Source organism: Aedes albopictus, chromosome 2 (genome assembly GCF_035046485.1).
Source record: "Aedes albopictus strain Foshan chromosome 2, AalbF5, whole genome shotgun sequence".
Taxonomy (NCBI): domain Eukaryota; kingdom Metazoa; phylum Arthropoda; class Insecta; order Diptera; family Culicidae; genus Aedes; species Aedes albopictus.
Genome location: NC_085137.1, coordinates 363,128,190 through 363,142,320, shown reverse-complemented (window position 1 = coordinate 363,142,320; position 14,131 = coordinate 363,128,190). Strand labels below are relative to the sequence as shown.

Genomic DNA, 14,131 nt, shown 5'->3' with positions numbered 1-14,131 from the left:
TCAAAGCTATGCAGTCTCAGTTAAGGAAGGAATCCATGGAGCAACGGCAGGAAATCATTCGCCAGGCGGCGTTAAGCAGCAGCAGAAGTGAATCTGTTGCGGACTCCATCCAAAAGGTATCGGAATGGTTGGAAGAGCATTCGGGTGCTGGAAGATTAGAAGGAAATCAAATGGGAGAAAATTGCAGTAACAATATCGTCGATCCCCCCTCTAAGAAGGTTCCTGCTGACCCAGTACAACGAGCTGTTGAGCGTCATTCATCAGTTCGTGGCATTTCACCTCGACGACCGGAATCTATACCCCGTCGGCCAGTGATCCATTCAACTCCGCTGCAGCCTGATGAACATCCAGTTCTGCGCCATCTGGACCATAGCCGAAGGTTCCTCAATCCTAACGATCAACGGTCCGAGCGCGCGAACATGAGTGATTCCGAACATGCGGTTCAAGAACCTGTAACCCTCACCAAACATCACATCGCGGCGCGACAGGTTCTGGGCAAGGAACTGCCGATGTTTAGTGGCGACCCTGAAGACTGGCCCATTTTCATCAGTAGCTTTCAGCAATCAACGATCGCTTGTGGTTACACAGAGGCAGAAAACCTCATCCGATTGCAGAGATGTCTACGTGGCCGAGCTCTAGAAACTGTCAAGAGTCGTCTACTTTTACCTGCAGGGGTGCCCCACGTCATACGGACTTTACGCACGCTCTATGGAAGACCAGAATTGCTGATCCACTCGCTCCTTGACAAGATTCATCAAGCGTCGGCACCTAGACAAGATCGACTCGATACCCTAATCGATTTTGGTATTTCGGTGCAGAACCTTGTGGACCATCTCGTGGCAGCCGACCAACGGGACCACCTATCGAATCCGGTTTTAATGCGGGAACTAGTGGAAAAGTTGCCGGGTTCGATCCGCCTGGATTGGGCTGCGTATAAATCTCGTTTTCAGACGGTAAATCTGGAAACATTCGGAAATTTCATGTCCAACCTGGTCACCGCAGCGAGTGAAGTTACCTACGATCTCCCGGGTGGCAACAGCTCGTACAGAATGGAAAAGCGGAAACAAAAGGAATCGGGGTCATTCCATACGCATACCCCCGGTGTATGCAATTCTTCTTCCATTTCACCACATAAACCAGGTAAGCCTTGCACATCTTGCGGACGGGATGGCCATCGTGTAGCAGACTGTCCACAGTTCAAGTTGGCCGACATGGATGATCGGTGGCAGCTTGTTAACGAGAAAGGACTGTGTCGAACATGCCTCAACAATCATGGGAAATGGCCATGTAGGTCATGGCGAGGCTGTGAGATTGAAGGATGTCGCCAGAAGCACCACACGCTTCTCCACACTTCTTCGGCTTCGGACAATGTTAATGTGTCAGCAAGTCATGTATCATCTGGTGAGTTTTCTTGGCCGCTTTTTCGAATTCTACCGGTAGTTCTCTTCGGGAACCGAGGTTCCCAGGTAGTGTTCGCATTCATCGACGAAGGTTCCTCGTATACCCTCATGGAAGATTCTATCGCCGACAAGATTGGCGTGTCGGGACCCAAGGAAGCACTCACCCTTCATTGGACAGGGGACGTTAAACGTACCGAACACCAATCGAGGATCGTTCAAGCGGAGATTAGCGGGAAAAGGGGTTCTTCCAAGTACAAACTGGTACACGCCCGGACAGTTAGTAGTTTAATGCTTCCCTGTCAAACTCTTAAATACTGTGAACTCGCCCGAAGATTTCCACATCTACGCGGCCTTCCGGTGGAGGATTACGAGCTAGTTCAACCAAAGCTTCTGATTGGGCTGGATAATCTCAGATTAGGCATTCCTCTGAAACTCCGCGAAGGGGGGCAAAACGAACCAGTTGGCGCCAAATGTCGCTTGGGATGGACTATCTATGGCTGTGTTCCCGATCAAACAACTCTTCGAGGTATCGTCAATTTCCATGCTGCTGCGGCGCCCACCCACGAAGACGAAATGAACGAGCAACTGCGTGACTACTTCGCGCTGGAGAATACTGGAGTTACGGCTTCAAACTAAATACAAGCTAGAATCCGAAGACGACAAACGTGCGAATCGAATCTTGACAGAAACTACAAAGCGGACAGAAGACGGGATCCGGTTTGAAACTGGGCTGTTATGGAAGGTGGACAACCCAGACTTCCCCGACAGCTATCCAATGGCGGTCCGACGATTGGAATCTCTGGAAAGAAGATTGCAGAAAACTCCACTTTTGGCCGAAAAAGTGAAACATCAGATTGCAGACTACGAGCGCAAAGGCTATGCGCACAAGGCAACTCTCGTTGAGCTGACTTCGGTGGACACAAGCCGCATCTGGTATTTGCCCTTAGGAGTGGTAACCAGCCCCAAAAAACCCGAAAAGGTCCGGCTGATCTGGGATGCGGCTGCAAAGGTGGGCGAGACGTCATTCAACTCCAAACTTTTAACTGGACCCGATCTGCTAACTCCACTGCCGAAGGTCCTGTGCCAGTTCCGCCAGTTTCCAGTTGCCGTCAGCGGAGATCTGATGGAAATGTTTCACCAGATAAGAATTCGGTTTCCCGATTGCCAGTCACAAAGGTTTGTATTCCGCAATAGCCCCAGTGATTATCCACAAGTTTACGTCATGGACGTGGCCACGTTCGGGTCGTCTTGCTCTCCTGCTTCGGCCCAATACGTGAAGAACCAGAACGCACATGATTTCTCGAAGGAGTTTCCCCGTGCTGCCGAAGCTATAATCAAAAAGCACTACGTGGACGACTATTTGGACAGTTTTAGGACCATCGAAGAGGCGATAGATGTAGTGAATGAGGTGAAGATGGTGCATTCGAAAGGCGGTTTCACTCTGCGACACTTCCTGTCTAACAAGTTGGAGGTTTTACGTGGTATCGAAGAGATCGCGCAAGAAGAGTGCAAGGATTTATCGCTGGAACGAGGAGAGCACTCCGAATCGGTTCTGGGGATGAAGTGGCTTCCAATCGAAGACGTATTCACCTATTCCGTAGTGATGCGAGAGGATATTCGGCATATTCTGGAACCACGTCATATCCCTACAAAACGCGAAGTTGTCAAAGTCGTCATGACGCTGTTCGATCCTTTGGGACTGATCTCATTCTTTCTCGTCCACGGAAAAATCCTTATTCAGGATATCTGGGCAAGAGGAACGGACTGGGATGCGGTGATTCCAGAGGATTTGTATAATAGATGGCAGCAATGGACGACTCTACTCCCGAAACTTGAGCAATTGCGGATTCCTAGATGTTATTTCGAATCCGGAATTCCAGAAAACTCTAACCATCTGCAAATACATGTCTTCTGTGACTCCAGCGAAGAAGCTTTCTCCTGTGCGGCATACTTACGGTTGGAAGTCAACAGTGTGGCACAAGTGGTACTCATCGGTTCAAAGACGAAGGTAGCCCCACTGAAAACCATTTCTATCCCTCGACTCGAACTGAAAGCCGCAGTCCTTGGCACTCGCCTGTTGGAAACTCTTCAATCCTACCATAGCCTACCGATCTCCAAGAGATTCCTTTGGAGCGACTCGAGTACCGTACTCTCCTGGATTCGCTCCGACCATCGCAGATACAACAAATTCGTTGCCGTCCGCATTGGTGAAATCCTAACGGTAACTAATCCCACAGAGTGGAGGTGGATACCGACTAAATTGAACGTTGCGGACCAAGCAACAAAGTGGAGCAATGGCCCCCAGCTTTCAATGGAGAACCCCTGGTTTCAAGGACCAAACTTCTTGCTTGAACCCGAAGATTCGTGGCCAATACAGCGTCAAACTAACCCGACGAAGGAAGAGCTTCGCTCGACTATAGTACTGTGCCATCTCACGTCTCAGGTAGACCTTCCGATCGAAATTCATCGGTTCAACTCGTGGTCGAAGCTTCAGCGATCTGTGGCGTTTGTGTTTCGCTATGTGAACAATTGCCGCCGAAAAAGGAAACGGGAAAGTCTGCAGCTGGGAGTACTCACCCAAGTCGAACTGGAACAAGCTGAGGAACTTCTATGGAGAATTGCGCAGAAGCAGGCCTTCCCGGAAGAATTATCCATTCTTGGACGGTCGCAAGGGAAGCCTGAGGATCGCCATCATACCGTTCAGAAATCAAGCTGCATCTACAAACTGTGGCCGTTCATGGATCATCGTGGAATCTTGAGGATGCGTGGCAGGATTAGTGCAGCTCCCTACACATCGTATAAAACCAAATTTCCAGTAGTCTGGCCCAAAAATCATCAAATAACATTTCTCGTGGTGGACTGGTACCATCGTCGATACCGTCATGCCAATCGCGAGACAGTCGTCAATGAGATTCGGCAAATGTTTGAAATTCCGAAGTTGAGATCGCTGGTTCAAAAGATTACTACAAATTGTATACGGTGTCGTGTTGTCAAAGCCGCTCCACGACCTCCCGCCATGGCCTCATTGCCTGAATTTCGACTCACTCCGTTCATCAGGGCGTTCACGTTTGTCGACCTTGATTATTTCGGACCAGTTTTCGTAAGGGCTGGCAGAAGCCTAGTTAAAAGGTGGGTTGCCGTTTTTACTTGCCTTACTATTAGGGCAGTACACTTGGAAGTGGTGCACTCTCTTAGCACGGAGTCGTGTATTATGGCCGTACGCCGTTTCGTATCTCGAAGAGGCCCTCCGAGAGAATTCTACACGGACAACGGTACATGCTTCCAGGGTGCGAGCCGGGAACTAAAGGAAGAAATGGAACGTAGAAACGAAGCCCTGGCATTGACCTTCACAAGTGCGGAGACCAGCTGGAAATTCATACCACCTGCAGCACCACATATGGGTGGTGTTTGGGAACGACTTGTTCGATCGGTGAAAGTGGCGACGGGGGCAATTTTGGATGCAGCACGTAAGCCGGACGATGAGACGCTGGAAACTGTTCTACTAGAAGCAGAAGCGATGATCAACTGCAGGCCGCTAACGTTCATACCACTGGAGTCGGCTGATCAAGAGGCTCTGACGCCAAACCACTTTTTGTTGGGAAGTTCCTCTGGGGTCAAGATACTACCTACAGCCCCGGTAGATGGTCGATCGGTACTTAGAAGCAGCTGGAAGTTGGCGCAGTTCATCACGGAAGAATTCTGGAGACGATGGATAAAAGAATATCTACCAGTGATTAGACGAAGGTGCAAATGGTTCGAGGAGACGAAGGATCTTGCTGTTGGTGATCTCGTGATGGTGGTCGACTGCTCAACAAGAAACCGTTGGTTACGGGGCCGTGTACAACAAGTGTTCCCGGGTAAGGACGGAAGAGTACGCCAAGCTTTGGTACGCACAGCAACGGGAGTTCTTCGAAGACCAGCGGTCAAACTAGCTATATTGGACGTCGCGAATTCTTGTAAACCAGACCTGATGTGTTCCGAAAATCCAGCAGATCACCAAGGTTTACGGGCGGGGCTATGTGGCGACGGACCCCCTGTTGCGGCGGCGCTTACTGGACCAAAACGCTTCGCTTCTTCGCTTCGTGCTGATGACGGACACGTCAACGACGATGACTGATATTCGAGACGACAACTTTGATCGCATTAGTGAATCGTGAAAAATCATTTCTAAACTAAATTCCTTAATTCTATCAATTTGTACTTAAAAGTAATTTGCCTAGACTAGTGAACTTTCTGAATTATTGCTAATTGCTTATCCTACAAAAGTACAAGTAAGTTGTTTGCCTAAAACTTACCTATATACCATCAGTAAATGTTATCTTAACCTATCTTAATCTAGCATAAAAATATACACACGAAATCTGTCGACTCATCATTCCATAACACTATCGGTTTACCAAAATTGTAAGTACAATTAATGAAATCAAAGCACCCAACTAAATAAACAATATTTCAGCTTAAAGCTAACAGCATAACAACAACTGCGTTTGCTATTGAGAGTTGGAGGACCGTCACGATCACCCGAACACCATGTGCCAGGATGTTGTTTGCAATTAATTGATTAGTAACCAGAAGGATTTTATCTATCCCAACTGAAGTTAAATAAGAATTGCAAAATGGAGGACCGACAACCTGGAAGAGATGCTTATTAAGGTGGTTCAAAAAACATTTTTGCTCCACACCGCTTATTCGATGCCTTCTCTCAAAATTTGAGTTGAATTGGTTGAAAATTGAGAGTGCACAAGTAAGTTTGTATGGGATTTACTATGGGAAAATGACGTTTTTCATTCAATTGACCGTAGCATTTCTCTAAGTGCCCTAAAGTGTTTGTTGACCTTTGGTACTCCTAGGCTACTCTATCAGCTACAACTTTGCCCAAGACCACATTCAAATCGGACGCCTCATTAAATAGTTATCGATTTTTATCCAACTGCAGAAACTTTTACAGTGATCGTTTTGCTGTACATGGCACCAAAGATAGCACACATAAATCATGGCTTCTATGTTTCAAAGCAAATTGCAGTGATTCCCATCGAACAGTATAATCATCATGATCAAAGATTTTCCTTCTGGATAAAAATCGATAACTAATAAATTAGGCGACCGATTTGAATGTGGTCTTGGGCAAAGTTGTAGCTGATAGAGTAGTCTAGGAGTAATAAGGGTCAACTTACACTCTAAGGCACTTAGGGAAATGCTACGGTCAATTGAATGATAAACGTCCTTTTCCCATAGTAATTCCCATACAAACTTTGAGGGGCTTGTGCAGTCTCAATCAAACATAACATGTAGCTAGAAGTGTTAGAATTAACAGATATATGAAAGTACATTATTACTCTATGAAGATGTTAAATTGATGACCATCGTCGTATGTTAGAACCCACTTTTCCAAGTCCATTCATGGGAGAAGCACTAGAGTACGTGAAGAGCAAATAAACAAACACGATCGAATGATCTTCGATACAGTGGCGCACAAAACATTCATTTTAGAAACGGGAAACACTTATCCACATTAAGCTGGAAAGCATGTACATTGTACACATTCGCTCTTCTGGACATGCGCGAGATGATATTGATAAGCAACTGCGAAAAGTAAACAACATCCACAAACCGATTTGAAAAAATCCTTTCGTGCACTCTTCAGTGACTTCCTGGTCATCATTTGATAGGCTACAACAGCTTTCCGTTGAGTACGTGATCGATGATAGAGAGGAGCAAAATGATGTGCCTCGATCGTTGTGTTGCCCGTGCCCGACTACGTCTACGTGGGTATTAGTTGGGTGTATTTTTGAAAATAACTGGTTGTTACAGTTTGAAAATATCACAAACCTTCGAACGTTTTGTTACGAGTGTTTCAACAGTTTTAGTTGATCAACTACACTTGTTGACTACTGATTGTTGTTTGCAACCATAGATATCTTCAGCACACTTTATACATCGATTATTCAATTAATTATTGAATAGTAAACTTTTAGTACACTTTTTCACATGCGAGCTCACAGCAATACATTCCACAGGCTTTCACAACATTAACTTTCGAGAACACCATATTCCAGCTACCTATATAGAGCGAATCGAAGAAACACAACATAACTGACTGCATGCATACAAGAAAAACGCGAGAATGTAATCAATTTCACACAACAAAAATAATAACCTGCCCAAAAAAGTTTCGCGTATCTTATCTGCTGAATGGGAAGAGCTGAATGTGAGGAATCACACAGCAGTTCGGTGGTGCTACGGAGGTATAGAGCTACAGGGCACAGCAGAAGCATTGGCGGGTGTTTATGTTTGCACTAGAACTGGCTGACATAAATTATCGTGATTGTCGTCGTAATGAATTAGCATCAAAATCGGTGACTCTCGCTTCCGTTGCGATAGTGGGCTCTAGGAATCACTATCCCAGTGGCCGAGGGGTTAATTAAAATAACATTGAAAGTACTACACGAATTACTACATGTTACAAATACAATATTTCTTTTCAGGAATTCTGAATCACAAACTTGTTTCATCTTTTCTGTACAAAAGATGTCGTATTGAAAGGTTGTAACTTCAATCTAGACATGAGTCAAATGGCAATAAACCAGTCAAATTAAACCCTTTTGTAGAATCGTATATGATCAGTGCTGAAAATGTCATTTCGACATATCTAGATTCTATTACTTACAGCTCATTTCAGAAGCTGAACCTGACAATATAGTATATGATAAACTGATGCAGCTAAATCAGTTCTACAAGAAAGTCACGGAAAAACCACTCTCACTTTAATATTTAAGCTCCTAAGATATTCATGATGAATGTTAAGTGACATTTATTTTAGGTAGTCGATGACATTTATCTTGGATACTTGAGAAAAAGCGAGTTTCCGTGACTTTCTTGTAGAACTAGTCTAGCCGCACAAGATTTTCATTTATCATATTTTCAGGCCAAACTTCTGAAATGAGCTGTAGGTGATATCTAGATCTGTCGAAATAACATTTTCAGTGCTGTATATGACCAACGAACTGATTGAACGGTTTTTTTTGTCAATGTGGCAGAATGTAAAATATTCGAACTCTTTAGATACAGTTATCTTAATCGTCTCAAGCTTATTCAGAATCATTCTTGTTTACAAACGAATCAACTAAATCGTAAATCGTCTGCATTCCAGTTTATGCCATCACAATCATATTGGATAGGGTTCGAACGAATCAAATACGTTCGAAAGTCGATACGTCCCTAAACAACAATGAGGGTGATTGTTACCACTTGGAAAGCATGCGACAGAAAATATTGCTCCATGAATTGCTAACTAATCTTGTTTGATAACATAATCATAAAGATGGCTAACAACAACAACCCCAAAACGATTCCGGATAACTGGTTGTTTCCACAATACAAGTTCCGTAGAGGCATATCATTGAGCAGCGGGGAATCATTGATCCAATTGTCCCAATTTTTTTACATCTGTTTTTGTTTATGAATAGTATTTCGTAATCTGTTATTGTTTACCAACTGAATTATAAGAAATTTAAGAAATTTGAGTTTCATTAACTTATAAATAAAGCGATTTGTTCATAACTGTCTATTGTATCGCATAAATTCTCAAACAATCATGCTTGGTATGAATATCAGATATAATGGCAATTAAAAATAACTATAATAACACAATATGATATCCAAAAAATAAATTTCATAAGCGAAACTTAGGGTCATTTTTAATCCCAACCGTACACTACGCCAAAGAACTGTTCCCAACGTCATGCATTAGGAAGGTTAATCATTTAAGGGGCCATTAGACTGTTTGTCATAATGACAAATATTTGTCATAGTAGTCCGACATTCATCCGAGGTTGCCATGATTTGCGTTGTGCTGATCATTTGTTGGGCTTGTCTAACCAAATATTTGTCATGTCTAATGGGACCTTTAGGATTACTTTTTAATGTAGCTTACTTAACACGTGCTACTTGTTTCAAAAATATAAATTATGTAATGTTTTTTTTTGTTTTTATTAATGTGTATTTTAACTAAAGCTAATTCTACACTATTATGTAATGTTTGCTTGCGCATGGAAACTATCAAGGAAGATCGAATTAAAACACAAATTACGGTAAGTACTCTCATTTATAATTGAGTTCCGGAAAGAATTCCTGGAGGAATCCCAAACACATCCAACTCCAGGAGAAATCACCGAAGAAACTCCTGGAATAATCAATGGAGGCGAAGTCTCGTGGGAAACCCTGGCAGAATCTCTGAAGGAATCTCGCTAGGAAACCCCGGAAAAAATCATAGATGAATCATATTAGGAATCCCGATAAGCATCCCTATAAGGACTGTTCAATTTATGAAACGGACAACTTGTTGTGGCGATATATTTTTTTATGTTTCAATAAAAATCATCATTAGTTTTTTGCATAACTTTCAATAGCCATTTTTCTTCTACTTTGTAGTGCAACGTTTGAGATGGTGATGATGCATAAGACTGTGGCAACCAAGGTAAATTTAATGGAAGGTACTGGCATATACGCAGTCAGTAGATGCGAGGAGAGGCTTATGACGGGGGTGGTGGGGGCGACTGCTGGCGAGTTTGTTTACGCTGTACTCTATCGGTTTCTGTGGGGTTGCTAGGAGTCGTTTATTCCCACACAAGTCAAAATTTTTGTCGTAGTGGCAGAGCTGCAGTTTCTAAGTTTTTCAAATGGGAATTTCACCCGGAGTTGTAACTTTTTGGGTGACAGGTAGTGATGGGGAAGACGGGTGGCAAGGACTAGCCGTGCTTATCAAGCCGTTGCTACTCGGGTATGACAGGTACTAGCAGGAGGATCCTTAAGTCGGCGGGAAGCGGTTGTCATCAACCAACGAGCGTCAGATGTAGTCGGGAAATAATTGGGATAGCCGTGATTTGTCTGACGGGTGAACGAATTTCCGATACTTTGTCCAGCAAACACTGCTCGGTACAACCACGAATTTCTTTGGGGACGTACGTCGGAACGTATCCCCAAAGTCTTTCGGATGGAACGTGGAGAAAAAGTGCACAAAAGTGATCGATTCGAGGCTCTGACACGTTTGGGCCATGTATACAGTTCCTAATCTAAACAAACTTGCCATCTGTCATTCCGAATTCCAATATGGCGGATTGGATGATATATCATATTGGATTACCTTCCTTTTACTTACCTTGGTGGCAACAGACTTGTAAATGGGAATTCGGCACGTGGTACTGTCGACGCCTTCATCGGGAACTCCCACATATTCACCGATCTACAGAAGGATCGCCAATTCAGCATTGTAGCATTGCAAGAGGTGAGTTAAGCATGATCCATCCATGACCCCATCATTTCTCGACGTCAGGACATATCGTGGCGTTAGCATCAATTGGGTTGTTTAGTGAATCAAATATTGCCATTTTCTTTAGCCTAATCGAAAGAGCTCATTTTTCTGAGTATTAGATGATTTTATTGCGTTCCAATTGCTTTGTTTTGATGGTTAAATAAACAAAACAGTTATAATTTCCGTGAATAGAATGACAGTTCAATCGATAAAGTGACAGTTCACCCCGACCAAAAAATTTTCTCCATACAAACTTTAAATGCATTTTAAAAATAGTTCCCGGTCACCAAAAATGATGAAATTTTGGATTTCGACTAATTTTTGGACGGAGATTCCGATTATGCAATAATCTGGATACCCCTAAAGAACCCAATTCTGACCACTACCTAGTGAAGATTAAGCTACGCCCAAAACTCTCGGTCAATAGCAATCTACGATTCTTACGGCCGCCTCGGTACGTTCTAGAGTAGCTGAAGGAACAGGATATTACCACCTCACACGGGCAGAATCTCTAGCGTTGCATGTAGAGGACATGCTCAATGTGAACCATCTGAAAGACTGTTGGAGTACAATCAAAGCAGTAGCGGATGATATTCTTGGAAAGGTTGGCTGAAAGCTGATCAAACCAACGATGGGCGCTGTGAAAAACAGTATATAAATAGGTTCAGCACGGGATTGATTAACACTGACACGCATCCCTTCATATGATCCAGATCAGTAAGGTGATCGACTTGGGGCACTCTTTATGGATAGCCGGATCACCCAAGCTCCAAGTTTAAAAATCTGTAACTTTGTCAGATTTCATCAGATTTTGATGAAAATTTTACAGAAAATCAAAAATGAGTTGAATTTTAGACGTATTTGCAATGGAATCACAAAAGTTCACCGTTGTTCCGGATTTAGGCCGGAAAAACCTAGGGTTCCCAAGATATCAAAACAGGGACTTTTTGAGAAAACACGCGAAAACATGATAAAATTTGTAACAAATCAAATAATTTAAAATCTTTTTTCCAGCTCACCTGGTCATGCACGGTTCTGAGACAGTTGGACCTGTTCCGCTCACGTAGCAGACCGGAACCGGCTCCGGTAGGGACTACTTTTCTACTACTACACTTTCAGTATTTCACGGAATCACATCGTTCGACGGCTTAAAATTCATAGTCATAGCGCCAATGATCAAAAATGATTCTGGTCATTTCCGGATGTTCCGTAGCCGGTCCCGGTAGAGACCCTAAGGGAACACTTTCTGAATTTCAGAACCCCAAAGTTCGGCGGCCGATGGCGGACAATAGATCTGCACACTTCCGGATGTTCCGCAACCAGTTCCGGTAGGGAATCAAAGAGTATACTTTCCGAATTTCATAGAATCACATCTTTCGACTGCTCAAAATTCCAGAAGCCAATAGTCATAGCGTCAATGGACTAAAATAATTCTGGCCACTTCCGGATGTTCCGGAACTGGTTCAGGTAGGGATCCAAAAAGGACACTTTCGGAATTTCATGTAACCCCATCTTTCTGGCCACTTCCGGATATTCCGGTACCGGTTCTGGTAGGGACCCAAAGAGTACACTTTCTGAATTTCATGTAACCCTATCGTTCGATGGCTCAAAATTTTGTATTTGTTAACTAGAAGCCAATATTCATAGCACCAATGATCAATAATGCTTCTGGTTACTTCCGGATGTGCCGGAACCGGTTCCGGTAGGGACCCAAAGAGGACACTTTCTGAACTTCGTGGAATCACATCGTTCAACTGCTCAAAGTTCTTTTTTTTCTATCCAGAAGCCAATAGTCATAGCGCCAATGATCAATCATGATTCTGGCATGAATTTCAGGACCGTAGGTTAAAAGCATACACACATGTAAAATGTTATCCATACCCGGTAAAGTTTCAGCGTTATACATACAACTGAATTATCGAACTATCGAATGATTTGTTTATATGCCCTTTATATCCAACATAGGATTTTTTTAATTAAATATACAGAACCAGAACTGATCTTTGAAGCTATCCAAAACAGCACACATGTTACAAAAGTGTCATCAAGTGCAGTTTTTTGGTTGCACACGAGTCAAAATCAATTAATTCTAACATGGGTTTAGAATAATATACCTAACTATAGCTAATGCGTTACCAAAAAAAACTGCGCTGCGTGACTTTTCTGTGACATGTGTGCTGCTTAAGATGACTATTGACTAGAAAAAATCATTAATTTTGAGCCGTCGAACGAGGGGATTGCGTAAAATTCTGAAAGTATCCTCTTTGGGTCCCTACCGTACCCGGTTTGGCCTGCTACGGCCTCATCCGGATGGAACGACTGGACTGAGTGGGCCATTTTGCCCATATTTAGTTTTGGGTGAACTGTCCAGTTCACTTCCTTGCGGACTGCGATAAGGTGAGGCACTCTCATTCCTGCATTTCAACGTCTCTTTGGCATGTGTAATGCGAAAATCCGAGCTCAGTAGCAGGGGTACGACTTTTATGAAATCCGGTCAATTTGTCTGCTTTGAACTTGCCTAATACGTGAAACAGCTGGTGGAGAATGATTTTTTTCTTTCTAGCTTAGGCTAATTCACACAATGGAGGAGAATGCGTCAAAAACAAACAAAGCACATGCTGGTTAGCGGAACTAAGCACGACAGGACTCGTCTGGGAAGTATTGTTACGAAAGTTAGGAATACCTTTGATATGTTGGTGAATTCGTTTACCTTGGAGCCTTATTGCTAACGAAAGACAACCATGTGGAAGTCGTGTCAACTACGGGCTCCAAAAAAGGTGCTGTCAAACAAGATTCACCCATGGACCCAGTGTATCTCGTACAAAACGTTAGTAAGATCGTTTGTCCTCTACAGAATGCCCGAAGAGGACCTGTAGGGAATTGGAATGTTCAAGGGTCAATCTTTGGTATGCAGGAGGACGGTGAGTGGCGGCGAAGTTGTACACAGTGAGCCCAGCGCAGCGTTAAATACGGAAATATACAGTGGTCAGACCATGTTCCAAGAATACTGGAAAGCAACCCTGCAAAGATAGTATTCGTAAAAGTTCTGGAGACTACATGGACACAGCGGACAAGGTGGACTGACCATCGAGGGTGTATTGGTGAGTGTGAGATGTTTAAAGAAGAGCAGTTTTTGTGGACCGAGTTGGTTGGTTCAGTTGTTGATAAAATATTATCCATGTCAACACGTTTTACAAAATAAATAGGAATAAATACTGTCGGAACAGAGTCCTTATAGCCGGTACGGTAAGCGCATGGGCATACAGCATGTAGGGACTATGGAAATTCGCGGCAAAATTTCTTAAATTTCGCGGGCCACTTTTGTGAATTTCGCAGCGATTTCGCGGCCGTATATTTTTTACCGTTTTGTTGAAGAAAACTAATAATTTATTTGATTTTGTGAGGCGTTATCATAACTCCT

General features: G+C 43.5%; 2 protein-coding genes across 11 annotated transcripts in view; one reads left to right on the top strand and one right to left on the bottom strand.

Moving 5' to 3' along the window:
• The window catches only part of LOC109415875 (NAD(+) hydrolase sarm1), a 280,580-nt gene that overhangs the window by 104,348 nt on the left and 162,101 nt on the right, over positions 1–14,131 (bottom strand). Inside the window, exon 2 of one of the 8 annotated variants that reach the window (XM_062852888.1) lies at positions 7,012–7,456. The exons of 6 other annotated variants lie outside the window; for them this stretch is intronic. In XM_062852888.1, coding sequence (XP_062708872.1) covers positions 7,012–7,062 — 51 coding nt within the window. In that variant the 5' untranslated portion in view covers positions 7,063–7,456. Of the gene's footprint in view, positions 1–7,011; positions 7,457–14,131 lie in introns of those variants that run through there. One more of the 8 variants, XM_062852890.1, reaches the window with a different exon arrangement.
• Positions 2,050–5,924, top strand: LOC134288337 (uncharacterized). Of its 3 annotated transcripts, XM_062852895.1 has the most exons (3): positions 2,050–5,671; positions 5,740–5,804; positions 5,857–5,924. In XM_062852895.1, the coding sequence occupies exon 1, from the start codon at positions 2,176–2,178 to the stop codon at positions 5,515–5,517; it is 3,342 nt and encodes a 1,113-aa protein (XP_062708879.1). In that variant the 5' UTR covers positions 2,050–2,175; the 3' UTR covers positions 5,518–5,671; positions 5,740–5,804; positions 5,857–5,924. The 3 variants fall into 3 exon arrangements, with proteins under 3 accessions (XP_062708879.1, XP_062708878.1, XP_062708877.1); XM_062852894.1 differs by having other exon boundaries at positions 5,740–5,923; XM_062852893.1 differs by having other exon boundaries at positions 2,050–5,804; positions 5,857–5,886.